The sequence below is a fragment of the Narcine bancroftii genome, chromosome 12 (assembly GCF_036971445.1).
Source record: "Narcine bancroftii isolate sNarBan1 chromosome 12, sNarBan1.hap1, whole genome shotgun sequence".
In the NCBI taxonomy this organism is placed as follows: Eukaryota; Metazoa; Chordata; class Chondrichthyes; order Torpediniformes; family Narcinidae; genus Narcine; species Narcine bancroftii.
Genome location: NC_091480.1, coordinates 78,430,088 through 78,446,396, shown reverse-complemented (window position 1 = coordinate 78,446,396; position 16,309 = coordinate 78,430,088). Strand labels below are relative to the sequence as shown.

Sequence of the window (16,309 nt, the reverse complement as noted above, 5' to 3'; positions counted from 1 at the left end):
CAAAGGAATTCCAATCTAATCCACTGCATTCAGTCTACTTGGTGTGGTCTCCTCCATGTTGGTGAGACCAAATGCAGATTGGGTGACATCTTGGCGGAGCACCTGCACTCTGTGGGTCCAAGTTGGAACTCCCAGTGGGCAAATGTTTCAGTTCTCATCACCATTCACTCACAGACATGTCTCACTAAGGTGAGGCCTAATCTAAGGAACAGCACCTCATATTCTTCCCGGATAGCCTAAACCCAATGGCAGGAACATAATTTTTTCTAACTTTAGATAGCTTCACCTCTATCTGGTTCCACTGTATCCAGCTCTTCTTCAACTATTTCCAGTGCCACTTCTTTCTTAACTTTTCCCCCTTCACTCTCTGAGGTATCTCGATCTACCTGTCTGTCCACCTCTCCCACCTTCTGTCCCATAGCCTTTCTCTTCAGGCCCTTCCTAACTTCCCTCCTCTTTTTTCTCTCACTCCTTCCTACTTTAGTCTTGATAAAGGGCTCTGACTCAAAATGTGGACTGACTATTTCTACCCATCGATGCTACCTGACCCATTGTGTCCCTCCAGCTTCTCATTTGTGTTTCTTACACAGCCGCTGCGTTCCAGGAAATTATTCCCAATTTACTGGAACGGAGTCTGTGTAAAAAAGATGGGAACGGGAATAAGGACTCATTCCCATCTGACATTTTACCTCATTGACTCCGAGTAATTTTCAACATCCACTTTAATTGAACAACACCATCTACAAATTTGCTGACGATACCATGGTAGTGGGTTGTATAAAGGAAGGGGATGAGTGAGCATGCAGGAGGGAGACTGAAAAATTGGCTGAATGGTGCATCAACAACAACTTTGCACTCAATGTCACCAAAACTAAGGAGCTGATTCAGAAAGGGAAACCCAGGGGTGTACAATTGGGGGGGAATTAGAGGTGTGGTGGAAAGTGTGCTGAACAGCTGCATCAGGGTCTAGTATGACAAATATGACGATACTTATCTGAAAAGGCATTAATTCAGATTGTGAAAAAGATGTGTTGTCGGAACCTACTTACTACAGAGTGTTAACTGGAGTTGTGAGCATGAACGCATTGATTTCCTGAAGCAGGAACCATCTTTTGGATATATAGCCTACTATTGGATCTGTACTTCAGGCATTTTTTTTTTGTTTAGTTTCCTAACTTCACATTTCTGGGTTATGAAAGCTTTTCTTTTGAAGTGGAAACTTGAGTGGGATTATTTTTATTTGATCCTGTAAAACAGGCCCGGTTACTCACTTCCCTGAATGCGCACAACTGCTACTCTACTGGAAAAGGAACATAAAGTGGATCTTGTCTGCCCACTTAACAGATGGTGCCTCAGGAAACAAAAGTGTTTTTCTTGTTTTAAACTTCAAAAGATGAAGCCTGCCTCAGCACATCCTGAGCTGAATGAAATTAAATCTATTTAGAGCTTTAACATCTGGAAGTCTTGGAATGTTGCAGGATAATTATGGTTAAGCATTCTTTTAATTTCTTGTATCATTTAGTCTTTCTTAATGGAATATCCAAATATAGTTTTAAGAAGGTTGATTATGGAGATGGTATGGATAGTAAATATAGCGAATGTGTTAGATTATTGTAAATTTAACAATCTTAGTTAATTTCTAGTATCCACTGTCATAATTTTACTGCATTATTAGTTGTTTTGTCATGACTTGCGCTTGACTTGGATTAAAGTGAGGGAAAGTTGCGCAGGTTATCAGCCTCATTCTCTTGTCCCGGCCTGACTGGACCCAGTGGTAAGACATAGTTGAGATGGCTGGAGACAGGTCAGGATGCAGTGGATGGCCAGCAATGTTGTGTGTGTGTCTCCCTGCGCCCTCTTAGCGCTCCACGACGCATTGCTGAGAATCGCCTTTCTGCCCGTTGAACCAGTGATGGTTTCTTCCGCACAGTCCGCTGAATCCAGGCTTCACATGCTAGGTAGACAAGCCCTGAGTGTTGTGGGTCCACGGCAGTTCTTGCTGCGTGCTCGCAAGCCTCCCTACCCATTGTTGGGCATCCTCATCTGCCTTTGTAGCCATTGGGAGATGTCTCCTCTTCCACCTTCTCCGCCGTTGGGATGATCACCTAGTGGTGTAGTAATGATACCATCCCCTCACTTGTTTTCGCCCGCTAGCTGAGGCGGTTTCCAGGGTGTGGCACGAGGAGCCAACAAGTGAGAGGTTTGGGAGATGAGTGAGGTCCAGTGATACCTACCATCGCCACCTTAGTGAGGCACAGCTATCAGCACCAAAGGTACCCCCTCTCCTCAGAGCTCCCTGCATTATTAGTATGCACGGAGAGGTACCGCAAAAACTGGTGTTAAAGATCTTTTCACAGTAAAATCAAATATAATTGGAATAGGTTATTTAATTTATTCAGTGCCTCTAGCCATACTTGAACAGCCCTAATTTTGGTTCACCCTGTCTGGGTTCCTTGCTTTTAATATTTAGCTATTTTTAACTGAGAAGTTATGGAATCATAGACGCATAGACACATATAATGCAGAAAGAGGCAATTTGGCCCAATGAGTCTTTGCCAGCTATTTTGTTCATCTTACATGAACTCAGTTGTTAAAATTCTCCCCACATTCTCATTAATTCTCCCTAGCTTCTACCACTCACCTGCAATTAGCCTTCCAACCAGCCAGTGCATCTTTGGGCAATGGGAGGGAACCAGAGCACCCAGAGGAAACCCACACAGTCACAGGGAGAATGTGCAATTCCATGCAAACATCACTCAGTGTCAGGATTGAATCTGGGTTTCTGTGAGACAGCAGGCTCTTTTAAACTGCAGCACCTGGGTAGCCCTCCTGGGACCCAGGTACCGATTACTGGGACAAAGGTGCTGGAAGCCCTTTTTAAACTGCAGGGAGATCGACCCATTAAATCGCCAACCCGTCTATTTAGGGGAGAGTCCTGCCCCTGCAATGACACAGTAAGTGACGCATCACGCACTCATGGGAACTATCGGTAAGTCTCCCCCCCCACCATCGGCCATCAATTCCACCTCCCCCCCATGTCCATCACCACTTCCCAAGTCAGTGCGCACCCCACCTTCAGCAATGTCCCGCTGCTGTGAACATTGAGCTGTCACTGCAAACTGGAGTGGCGTTCACAGCAGTAATTCGCAGCCCCCTCACTCTCCTCTCCCCCTGCGGCAGCGACCACACTCCGCCTGCAGCAGCGACCTCTCTTCCCCCCACCCCCCCCCGCGGCAGTGACCTCTTTCCCCACCCCCGCCGGAGCAGCGACCTCTTCCTCTCTCTCCACCCCCCCCCACCCCACGGTAGCGACTTTCTCCCCTGTGGCAGCGACCTCTCCCCACTCTGCAGCAGTGAACATCTCCCACCAATCGTGGCCCCCCCGCAGCAACGACCCCTCTCCCCCCCCCCCCCCATTCGCGTCAGGGATTTCAGTCAGGGGTTTCCCTGTGATGCCAGCGCGCAAGCACTGATGTCACCGGAGTAACAGGATCAGCCATTTTCCTGTTCAAGGTTGGATTAGGACCCGGTTGGATTAGGACCCAGTTAGATTAGGACCACGTTGACTAGGTCGGACCCTTTCACGCTACTACGTGAGTGAGGCACTAACCGGGGAAATTACCCGGCTAACCCCATTTTACATGGTAGCTTGAAAGGGCCTAGCAGCTCTACTAGCTGGCTCACTATGTTGCAGTGTAATTTGATTATTACAAAAATCAGTTGTAAATTCATTCTTACTTTCATATTTATTTAGTTATTTTGTCCAGTGGTTTATCTCCTGTTTTAGCATGAGTAATAATCTGGATTAATTTCCTCCAAACACTAGTCAATAGTTCATAACTGGATTCAGCCTTGCTCTTTTTCCATGTAGCCTTCAATATAGTTCTACCCAGGTTTGTATGATTTTTTTTGTTAGTCAATGTGAAATACTTCAGGCTTTATACAATTTCATGCAGAAATGCTTTAAATCTTTTTATGAGCAGAGGTTTCAGAAAAATTTAGCTGAACTGACAGGCCTACTTCAAGATCATATCTAAAATCTGCAGTGGAATTTCTCATTGGAGTTAATGGTGGAACAAGGATAAGCAAACAGTTAGTTCTCATGGTGTGATAGTTACATACCTAATGCTGAACATAGCTTCATATCCTGAATATGTTTATTGTAAATTTTGTTTCAAGCTGACAAACTATTCTAAAATGTACAGCTGTTACAACAATCAGGTCTGACGTATTCTTGTAACTAGTCACCATTTTCTTGCATGCATGTACAAAGATAAACAACACCGGAGCTTTAAATACATAAGTATGGCGAAGATGTTCAGAATTGAAAACATCCCTCGAAATCTAGCAAACAATAATTACAACATTATAGTGTTGGAACTTTAACTAGGACGTGAGGAACTGAATTTGAAAATAGAATTCACATATAGATTTTCCCTAGATGGCAGACTGACCATGAATGACCTTGGCTGTGTCAAAGCTCTGTTGATAAACCTTCTTCCAAACGTAGAGAAACATATCACAAATTCTTTAAGAGAATTAGAGAGGAAAGATTCCAATGTAAAAATAGAAATTATCCTGCAGGGATTCTTCTGATGCCCAGCATAGAAATGAACCAAACTTGGAAGGCATTGGAGATTGCTTCAGTGTTGCAACAAGGTAAAGTAATGACATTCTTTGCTCTGCTGTAACCTCAATCTGAAAATATGCACCAATGGATGAGACGATTAGGCTCTTTGTAATGCTCTTTGTCAGTATAATATGCTAATTTTATGGATGTGTGAATAGTCACTAGACAAATGAGTTACAGGAAGATTGACAGTGTCTGATTCACTGTCTTCGGAAATGCAGAAGATCATTTTTTGTTGGGTAAGGGAGACTGGTAACAGCTTGCTGCTGTGTGTATGGTCTTTGTACATCTATGCTGGGAATGATCACTGATTTCTGATCCAACAGTTTCTGAATATTCTGACCTAGCAGTTGATCACTCAAGTAGCATAATCTGACAGTGAAGTACAAAAACTGCAAATGCTGGAATATCGAGTAAGCAATGAGATGCCAGAGGAACTCAGTAAGTCAAGCGGCATCCACAGCAGACCTGTCTCAGTAAAAAAGGACTCAGACCCAAAAAGTTAACTGAATATTGTGATAGTATAGATCTATCACCAATGTACATAGTGTATATAATTACTGTATCTAGACTGTGCTAACAGCGATTGGCTGAGAGCTAAGCCACGCCTATTGTCTGGGCCTTAAAGGGTTGTGTCCCTAGCCAGGTCGGATCATTCCGGACTGTTCGGCCACCTGTGAAGAGCTCCTGTCTTTTGCTAATAAAAGCCTTGGTTTGGATCAACAAGTCTTTGATTCTTTCAACGAGCTCTACAAATATTATGTGACCTGCTGAGTTTCTCCAGTGTCTCATTGTTTGCTCAGCATAAATGGACAATTCATTATTTTGTTAAGCTTTGAAAACTCTTGCCTTTATACTCATTAATTTATTTTTGATGAATGCTAAGTTGTGATCTTGACCAGTACATAAAGCCATGTTGAGATGTTAGGATAATACAGAGTGTTCCAAGGAGATAAAATAAAAATTAACCTTTTTCAGATTTATTGTCAGAGCACACACATAACATCACATACAACCCTGAGGTTCTTTTATCCTGTGGGAGCGGCAGAATTATCACTAATTGGTGGGGCAAAGAAAAAAAACTGTACATAGTGTAAATAAACATGTAAACAAAGAACTGTAAACAAACTGCAATACAGAGAGAACAAAATGAAAATCAATAAAGTGCACAAGTAAGAGTTCTTAAATGAGTCTCTGATTGAGTTGGTTGTAGAGAAATGTAATGGTGGAGGGGTAGTAGCTGTTCCTGAACCTGGTGGTGCGAGTCTTGTGGCACCGATACCTCTTTCCTGATGGCAGCAGCGAGAACAGATAGTGTGCTGGGTGGTGAAGGTCTTTGATGATTGCTGCTGTTCTCTGAAGGCAGCATTCCCTGTGGATGCACTCAATAGTGGGGAGGGTTTTGCCTATGATATCCTGGGCTGTGCCCACTACCTTTTGGAGGGCTTTACGCTCATGGGTATTGGTGTTCCCATATTGGTGCAGCCGGTCAGCACACTTTCCACCACATCCTTGTCGAAATTTTCCAGGGTTTCTGGTGTCATAGTAAACCTCCTTTTCCAACAGAATTCATGTTCTTAATAATTGCTTATTAAGGTTCAATCAGTTTAATGCTCCTTTGTGGATTATAAGCCATGAGATGAGTTTGTACAATGGAAGAAAATGACAGTGTAATATGTAAAATTGAGTGCCTTATTGTAAAATATTGCTTTAGCTATTAACTGCCTGCTCAACTTTCTCTGCCTCCTCCCTGCCCCTAACCCAGTCTTCTTCTGTGCACACTCATTTGGTTTATTTATTAAGGTGACTTAATGTTTGACAGGATCACTGTTGAGGCAGCATTTCACAAATATTTTAACCTGTGATTCCCTTAGCTCGGGAAACATGGGTGTAAAAGGGAAGCAAAAACTCCTCCATTCATCTGTAGGTTTCTACTGTATGATTTGTGGAAGTGTCAAACAAATAACCATACCACTTTGTTTAAAATATCTTGCTTCCAATCTTTCATCATTAAGTAATTGTTTAAAATTAAAAATTGCAAGTTAATTGTTCCATTTATTTCTACATAATGGAATGGATTGTTGCGACACTTATTTTCTCAGCAATTGATTCTCCTGCTTCCTGTGTTCAATCTAAGATAGAAACAACTGTTTTAAAAGTATGTTATGTGTAGCAAGTAATGAAGCAGCACGTATAGACAGTTGATTCATTGGTATATATTAACAATACCAAAATTATATTTTAAAATGAAATTAAGTTAGACATAGCACTGTAACAGGCCAATTTGGCCCTATGAATACCGTGCCACCCATTCTAAACCCCTTTAACCTACACCCCATTTGAAGGGTGGGAGGAAACCGGAGCCCCCAGAGCAAACCCACGCTGACGAGGGGAGAACGTGCAAACTCCTTACAGATAGCATGGTTCCGATCGCTGGTGGTATAAAGGCCAGCCATGCCACCCGTGTTTCTGTTAGCGTTTGAAAGTTGTTGTTGTGAAGGGGGTCTTAAATGCATGGTATGAATTTTCTGTGGGTGAATGGGTTGGACTTCAGGGGCAGGGGTTGGGGAAAAATCCTGATAAGTCCAAGGCAAGCTTGTCAGGAAGTTGTTGACTGTTGCACTAATTTGGAGTGCATGAAAAAAGATAGTTGATTTTGTCATATCATTTAATTACACTGATATTAATAGGAACATTAGAATGATAGATTTCATAGTACTTGCAGATAAAAGCAAGACAAACTAATGCAATTTGGTACTGAGGACTCACAAATATTTCTACCTGCTTCTGGGAAAAGGTTTGTTCACATTATTTGTGCTAAGAGATTATTTTGCGTGTGTTATCTAAGCTTTATAGACTGGTTTAGATATTGGAGCTCAATCCTAACATTTCACTATGGACGTCATTTCTGCTGCGTTATGTTGATCTTACATAGTGATTAAGGTGATCACAACATCTGCAAGACCATTGCAGCATCCCATGAAAACAGGGGCACCAGAAGGGTCGTAAACAGCACATTATGTCCACAGACAGCAGATAAGTTCCTTCAAAATGTCAAACTCTGCTTTTTCAGAAAATTGAAGGTAACTGTGTGAGGGGATCTGGTAAAATTAGATGCTGCCAGTTGCAGGGCACAATAAGTTGCATGTGCGTCGCAATTAAGGCCATTATAGGTCATTGAGAATACCTTTCCCATGGGAAAAAGATTGTGGCTACATACCCTATGTACTGTATACTAATGATAATTTTACATACGTGGCTACCCAATCTCATCCTGTAACAGCATATAATAAACCTCGGATGTTTGAGAGGTGCACGGCATGAAAAAATATTACATACATGTTTTTACTCTTACAATCACATTTTGTTACAAAATTATTATGTAAATATTGAGAAATACATGCAGAAATACATGCATGTACTAATATTCCAACTCCAATTATCCGAAATCAGATTCTCCAAAATCCTCATTTATCTGAATTTAAAAAAAAATCTCAGATACATGAGAATATCCAAAACAAATCAGAAATCCTCATGTATCTGAATTTTTTTCAGAGCTGAACTGACCCCATAGGTTGGGGAAAAAAAATTAACTCGGCGTGAAATTAAAAAGATTGTCCTTCTTTCAGGTAACTCCCTCCCTTCTCTTTCCATTTCCTCTTTAGCTACTGTGGTGGAACACTGTAATACTTCAATTGTACTGGTTAGCCCGTCCCTGATACTGTAACTCCTCCCCCTCAGGATCCATAATAAAGGCAGTAATGCCCAATCCCTTCCTTCAGTATTGCCTTGGAATCGGGCCAACAGCATGTAAGATATGCCTGTAAGTTTATAGCAATTAATTTCAAATTCTGGTCTGTCGGGTTTAATTGATAGCACTACATTTTAATTGCTACACCTAAGTGCCATGGACAAGGTTATTCGAATGGAGTAGCTGGACACTGACGTAAGGATCCAGAGGCCTCTGTAAAATCCGACCAGTGGCTGCACTGCCTGAACGCCTTTATGAGGCAACATGATATTCGGAAAGAAGTTGACGAGAGAGACCTGCTGTTTGCACAGGTCGGCTACCGCGTTTTCCCAATGATTAGAGACTGTGACACTTACTCAGCCGCTATGGGGCTCCTACATAAGCAGTACTGGGTCCTGAAGAACATAATCTAGGTGAGATACCTCCTGGGCAGGCGTTGACAAGCAACCGGTGAGTCCATTGATGAATACATTCTGACCTTGCGGGAGCTGGTGCGAGCTTGTGGCTGCACCGATATTATGGCAGCCATCTACCAGGAGGAGCTGATCAGGGACGCATGTGTGGCTGCTGGCTTCAGGTCTGAACGTATCAGACAAAGGCTCCTGGATAAGGGTGATCGGAACCTGCAGGACGTGGTCAATCTCGCCAAATTGCTCTGGCAATGCAGCTGCCACGAGGGGAGCACAGGCACCGCCATCTTGGGATGTGGGGTTCCTAACAGCAGCTTCTATCGCCGAGCACCTGAAGTGCTACTACTGCGGCCAGATGAAACACCCACAGAAGGACTGCCCTGCCAGAAGTGCGACCTGCTCCAGCTGCGGAAGAAAAGGGCACTAAGCAAGGGTATGTAGGTTCAGACCTTCCCCTTGCAGCACCACGTGCAGACAGCAGCCATCGCCATCTTGGACCGCGTCATTTCTAGCTCCACTTCCGGTTGTGGAGAACAACGTGGCGGAAACCCATGGATGATGGCCCTGGTCAGCGTCACTTTTGGCTTCACTTCCAGCGGCGACCACGTGCAGACCATGGGGGCAGCCATCTTCTGGGCGGACATCTTGGAGGTCGCCAGCACACACATACAGCAGCAGTGAGTCGGACAATGAGCTGACACTGGCGTTCTAGACCAGAGCAACCAACATCAATTAGCAAAGTCCAGCATTGACGTCGAGGTAATTGCCATATTACAAACTGCTTGTTTGACAAGGGAAGCACCGAAAGCTTTATACACCTGGCATTGTACAACGCTGCTCCCTCACAATGACCCAGTGCAGTGTAAAATCTTGTTGGGCTCCAAATCCCACTCGACCGAAATCTGAGGTAGCTGGACAGTAACGTTAACCATGGGTGGCACCAAGTACAAGAATTTTAAATTGCTCATTATGCCACAACTATGCACTGGTCATACTGGGGCTGGATTTCCGGTGCCAACTTAAATGTTTTCTGATGGAATAAGATGGCCCATACTGCTCCCTCGTGGTCTGTAATAATTCACTTTTAAGCCACCTGCCCATCTCTCTGAACATAGCCAATTAGCGACCTGAACACAGCCAACCGCTCACAAGCTGCGGTCTGTCCACCCTCCAGGTCCCACTGCCCTCCTTGTTCGAAAACCTCACTCCCGACTGTAAGCCGGTGGCAACTAAGAGCAGGTGATACAGCCCAGGGGACAGAGCCTTTATCAAGGCTGAGGTTAAATGACTCCTGGCCGAAGACATCATAGAGCCCAGCACCAGCCTTTGGTGAGCGGAGTTAGTGGGGGTAAAGAACGGAGAGAAGCATAGGATGGTCATAGACTACAGTCAGACCATCAACTGGTTCACCCTCTTGAATGCTGACCCACATAGTCAACATGGTGAATGAGATTGCCCAGTACCAGGTCTTCTCCACCATCGACCTCAAATCGGCCTAACACCAGCTCCTGATCTGCCCAGGGGACAGCCCATGTATGGCATTCGAGGTGGACGGCCGCCTCTACCATTTCCTCAGGGTCCCCTTTGGAGTCACAAACGGGGATTTGGACTGAATGTTGGACAAACACCAACTGAAAGTCACGTTTCCCTACCTGAACAACATAACCATCTGTGCCATGACCGGCAGGATCACGATGCTAACCTGAAAAAATTCCTCCACCCCACATATAACCAGAAGAAATGCATGTTCTGCACTTCACATCTGGCTATACTAGGGTGTGTGGTGGAGAATGGTGTCATTAGATCAGACCCTGAGCGCATGCAGCCCCTGCTGGAGGTCCCACTCCCCCATAGCCTCAAGGCCCTGTAAAGGGGCCTGGGGTTCTTTTCATATTATGCAAAATGGGTCTCTAATTATGCAGACAAACCCATCCTCTGGTAAAAACTACTACCTTTCTCTGTCGGAAGAAACCCAAGTGGCCTTCACTTGCATCAAAGGCAATATTGCCAAGGCCGTGATACATTACGAAGATGAATCCATCCCATTCCAGAGCAACTTCGCCCTGGCTGCCACGTTTAATTAGGCGGGCAGACCAGTGGTATTTTTCTCTCATACCCTCCAGGGCCCTGAACTCCAGCACTCAGCCATTGAGAAAGTGCCCAGGCCATAGTGGAAGCTGTGCGCCACTGGAGGCATTATCTAGCTAGCAAACTGTTCACCCTGCTGACTGACCAACAAGCAGTCACATTCATGTTTAACAAAAAAACAGTGTGGAAAAATTAAGAACAACAAAATCCTGAGGTGGAGAATTGAATTGTTCATTTACAACTACGAGATCTTGTAGCGGCCCAGGAAGCTCAATGAGCCTCCCGATGCCCTGTCCCAGGGTACCTGCACCAGTGTGCAAGCAGACCGCCTCCAAGCCCTTCACAACAGCCTCTGCCACCCTGGGGTCACCAGGCTCTATCACTTTGTGAGTGGTCCACAACCTCACAACCTCCCATACTCGGTTGAGGACATAGGAAGCTGACCTGCAGCTGCCCGGACTGCAAGCCGCACTTCTACCAGCCTGAGAAAGCTCACCTGATCAAGGCCACCCCCCCCTTCAAACATCTAAGTATGGTCTTCAAGGGCTCCCTTCCCTCCATGAACTGGAATGTGTATTTTCTCTACATTGTTGACAAATATTCCTGTTTTCCATCCCCTTTGGCTACCCCAGTTACATTCACAGTGACTGGGGGCCCTCATTCATGAGCGAGGAGTTGCGCCAATGCCTGCTGGCCAAAGGCATAGCCACGAGCAGCACCACAGCTATAACCCCCCCGAGGGAATGGCCAGGTGGAAAGGGAGAATGGCACCATTTGGAGGGCAGTCCTCCTGGCCCATAACTCAAAAGGGCTGCCTGTCTCCAAATGGCAAGAGGTCCTACTAGAGGCGCTCCACACCAACAGGTCCCTCCACTGTACTGCAACAAATGCTACCCTGCATGAAAAATTATTCTCCTTCCCCAGGAGGTCGGCATCAGGAACCATGTTACCGATCTGGCTGATGACCCCCAGGGCCTGTACTACTCTGGCATTACACCAGAGCCCATAAAGAAGATCTCTGGTCGAGAAGGTCCACCTCGTCCACGCGAACCCCTAGTATGCCTAAGTGCAGTATCAGAATGGGTGGAGAGACACCCGTCTCTGTCCGGGACCTAGCACATGCAGGAGGCACTCACTGGACTGACCATGGTTGACCCACCAGCCCATCCCTCCCCTCACGACTAGTAGTGACATGGTATCCGACCCCATCATTGGCACCAGATGCACCGCCCCCAACCCCAACCCACACCACTGCCCACCAACCCAGCTCCAACTAATTCTGTTTAGTTATCCGAATCGCAACCTGTCACACAGAGCACGCCCAGGAGCCAACAGCTACACCACAGCCGGCACTGCGACAGTCAGTTTGACGGATGAAACCACCGGCCAGGCTGAACCTGTAAATAGATTCAGAGTCCACTTCACCTCATTGGAGTTTGTTTCAAAGAAGGAGTGAACGTGATGGAACACTGTAATCCTTGCATTGTACTGGTTGGCCTGCCCTTGATACTGTATCTTCTCCCCCTCAGGATCCATAATAAAGGTGGTACCGCCCAATCCCCTCCTTTAGTACTGCCTTGGAATCGGACCATCAGCATGTAAGATATGCCTGTAAGTTTATAGGTCTGTCAGGTCTAATTGATAGTGCTACACCTACCCCTATTGAGTTTTCTTTCTAAATGTCCCTCTTAAACTGCATGGCACTGTCTCCCAGCTGCAAGTGGTTGGAAGAATCACTTGTCCCGGCATCATCAAGGACAGCGGCCTCCCAGGCAGGAGCGGGATCTTGGGCTCAGTGGTGTTCCTTCCCCTTCCCTTCCTCTCCCTCCTCTCCCCTTCCTTCCCTCTCTTCCCTTCCCTCTCTCCCTCCTCGGCAGAACAGAGCTCCAGTTGCTGAACCCTCCCCTCTGCCTACTATCGCATTCACACACCGGACTCCCTGGTGTGCGTGTGTGGTAGGCTTAGGGGAGGATTCGTAGTTGGGATTCGGGAGTCGGGAACTCCAGTGACTGGGGACTCACCAGTGAGTTTTCCACTGGCCCGGGGGCCTCCCAGGTGATTGGTGGTCTCCTGGTGATTGGTTGAGACATGTTGGGGATCGGCCGCGGCCAGCATTTTTTTTGGTGAGTATTAAACATTATTTTAATGCTTAAAAAGCCTTTCCTTGTTGTTTGATGTTGTTTAAATGTTGATACAAGTGATTTGCTGTTGCTACTGGGCTGTTTTTTTTAAATGACCAGTTATCCAAAAAACAAATTATCCGACAATAGGCGCGGCTCTGACCATTTTGGATAATTGGAGTTGTACTGTATGTAGTTTTTAAACTGCTAATTTGTGTTACTTTCAATAATTGAAAAGTACACATCTATATGCATGTGTAATAATTGAATTTTGAGGACCAATTTTTAGGGTTAAATTTACACGCATGCTACATTTGACCGCGGTAAGTACCTTCATTGTTCGGGGCATCAGGATGACGTGCATGAAGGTAGCTGAGATTAGGTAGTAAGTCTGCATTCAAGGCATTGGGTGCTTGGATGGGCGGGTGGCCGGGACCTAGGCGAGAGTCCACATCAGGGAGTCTGGAGCTCGGATGGACGGGTAGGTGGCCAGGACTGGGTGTAAGTCTGAGTTTGGTGCTTCGGGAGCTCAGATGGGCAGGTGGTCGGGGAGTCAGGAGCTTGGATGAGTAAGCCAAGGCAAGAGTCCCCTCCAGCTGTCCTCGCATCTGAGCTCCTGATGCCCCGGCCACGGACTCTCACCACCCACCCATCCATCCAAGCTCCCAACCCCCTGACCGTGGACTCTCACTTAGGCCCTGGTCACCTGCCCATCCAAGCTCTTGAATCCCCGAACTAGGACTTACCACCCTGTCCTGGCCACCCACCCGCCCATCGGAGCTCATGGTGCCCCCAGCTGCGGACAGTTGGCAGATAATCTCAAGCCATGCCCACTAAAACTACCACTGTGAGCACCGGTTCGTATGATTCCTGACTCAGCCAATATATTTCTGCGAGCTGCACATTATGTCAAAGAACCGCATGTGGCTCGTGAGCTGCGGTTTGGCCACCCCTGGTCTATTGTGAACCAGTCCTTTGTTTACAGCTGTAAAAGGTGCAAATTATGAATTTTTAATACTTTAACATTTATATATTTTATGCATAATTTGTCATTATTTTAAATATATAATTTATTTTTATTTGATGTTTCAGTTGATAAATGGTTAACAGAAAACTTGTTGGCGCTTGAAGCCAGGTCTGATTGTCTTTTGACCAATTAGCTCATCTCAACTCTGAAAAGGAACTTTGTACAGCCATGTGACATCATGTGTTTATTGAAAAGAAATCAGTGGAGCCCACAGAAGATTTAAAAAAATGGTTGAGCATAATTTATTTGCTTGACTGTTTAGTTTACTCACTTTGCTCTAGTAGAATGACAGAATTTACAGCAGCGTGAAACTTCCAATAGCCTTCTGCAAATGTCAGCTGGTGACTTGGGTCAGAGGTCAGTGGCTGGGACTAACAGCCCAGAACAGCTGTGGGTTCACATCATGCTGTGTGTAGGGAGGTGGCTGCTCTTTCACTTTGTTTAGGAGTGCCTGACATTCCACTTCCAGATTTTGTGCCTGGCAGTCTGCAGTTATGCCCTGCAGTTTAACTTTTAACCATCTTCGGAATATATTTGGATTCATTGTTAAAGTGAATGAAAGGAATGAGATAGAGTAAAAATGCTGATTCCTGCATTGTCTCAAAGATACAGGATGAATGTTTCATTGTGATAGATGATGAATAACTTGTGAATGGATACTAGAACGCTGAGATCTTCTTGGACTAATGACAGCCACATCTGAAAAGATCACCTTGAAGTGGGTTGGGAGTTGCTCTTCAAGTCGGATAAAAGTAAACTGAGAGACAGGCACTGAGTGATCTGTGAAAGTATGTCCAGTTCTGGGAAAACTGCCTGCAGCCCAGGCTTGATGTACAGACACTGGAATTGGGAAAGACCAGTGGGGATTGACTGCAGTTCTCCTGAGCCCCGTTGTATTTGGTTGGCCGCACTGAGAAATGTGACCTTGGAGGTAAACCCCAGGAAGGAGAGGAACAATGATATCTCAGCTGTCAAAAGAAAGCACAGTTTTCCTGTTTGGGAGGAGGAGGAAGAGTTGCTGGTAAAGTGTTCAATTTGAAAACTGTGAACTCTTTGCTTGTATGTGTGTTTGTGCAGGAGAAAAAGTGGATGCAGCCGGGTTTAATTTCCTGGATTTGGCATTGCTTCAGGAAATCTTTAATAGATGATAAATGCAGACAAATCCTTGTCTGTACAAACAGGTTGGAATAACAATACTGCAGGAAACTTCATTGCAATTTGGCTGTACAGCTCCTCTCGTATGTTATTGATATCTTATTTCATCAAGAGTTAATACAACAGTACCTTGTGTGAATCAGATTAACACAATTTCAAATGCATAAAATAAATGTTGAATCTGCCTTCTAAACCTCAGTGGGTATCAACCTGTTGAAATTACTTATTTGTGACACGTGGATTTTGCTTAGTGAAGCCCAGGTTGTTGATTTTAAAATAGTTGATTTGGTCTGGGCACCAGCATATCATCTTGCTGCACCGCGGAATTCTTTCATCTACCTTCTATAGGAGTTGCAGCTAGTTGCTTTCAATAAAGCTAGTATGTAAAACAGAACTGTTAATCTATTACCAGAAATTAAAACTGCTCAGGTTTTCACTGTCATGACTGTTAGAAGTGATACCTCTGTACACTGAACACTGCTCCTTGTATTAAGTACTGGCTTTATCATGGCAAGAATCCAAAGATGTCTTCTTTCTTCTTTCTTCTTTGGCTTGGCTTCGCGGACGAAGATTTATGGAGGGGGTAAAAAAAGTCCACGTCAGCTGCAGGCTCGTTTGTGGCTGACCAGTCCGATGCGGGACAGGCAGACACGATTGCAGCGGTTGCAAGGGAAAATTGGTTGGTTGGGGTTGGGTGTTGGGTTTTTCCTCCTTTGCCTTTTGTCAGTGAGGTGGGCTCTGCGGTCTTCTTCAAAGGAGGCTGCTGCCCGCCAAACTGTGAGGCGCCAAGATGCACGGTTTGAGGCGTTATCAGCCCACTGGCGGTGGTCAATGTGGCAGGCACCAAGAGATTTCTTTAGGCAGTCCTTGTACCTTTTCTTTGGTGCACCTCTGTCACGGTGGCCAGTGGAGAGCTCGCCATATAATACGATCTTGGGAAGGCGATGTAGGGTGGAATTAAAACATCACTTTTTCACAATTAACTTTTGTTATGAAAATTAAATTTCAGTATCTTAAAGAAATGTTAGCTAACGGGCACACCAGGGCAAAATACTGTATTTTGTTTTGACTAACAATTTTGAGGATTTATGCTATGGAGAATGTGAATTTAAATTTCACTATGGCAGT

At 45.1% G+C, this 16,309-nt stretch overlaps 1 protein-coding gene across 7 annotated transcripts in view; it reads left to right on the top strand.

Moving 5' to 3' along the window:
• The window catches only part of LOC138747621 (rho GTPase-activating protein 23-like), a 263,779-nt gene that overhangs the window by 77,956 nt on the left and 169,514 nt on the right, over positions 1–16,309 (top strand). For 2 of the 7 annotated variants that reach the window (XM_069907011.1, XM_069907009.1), the window contains exon 1: positions 14,571–15,047. The exons of 3 other annotated variants lie outside the window; for them this stretch is intronic. In XM_069907011.1, coding sequence (XP_069763112.1) covers positions 14,817–15,047 — 231 coding nt within the window. In that variant the 5' untranslated portion in view covers positions 14,571–14,816. Of the gene's footprint in view, positions 1–14,567; positions 15,048–16,309 lie in introns of those variants that run through there. 2 more of the 7 variants (XR_011347582.1, XM_069907012.1) reach the window with 2 other exon arrangements.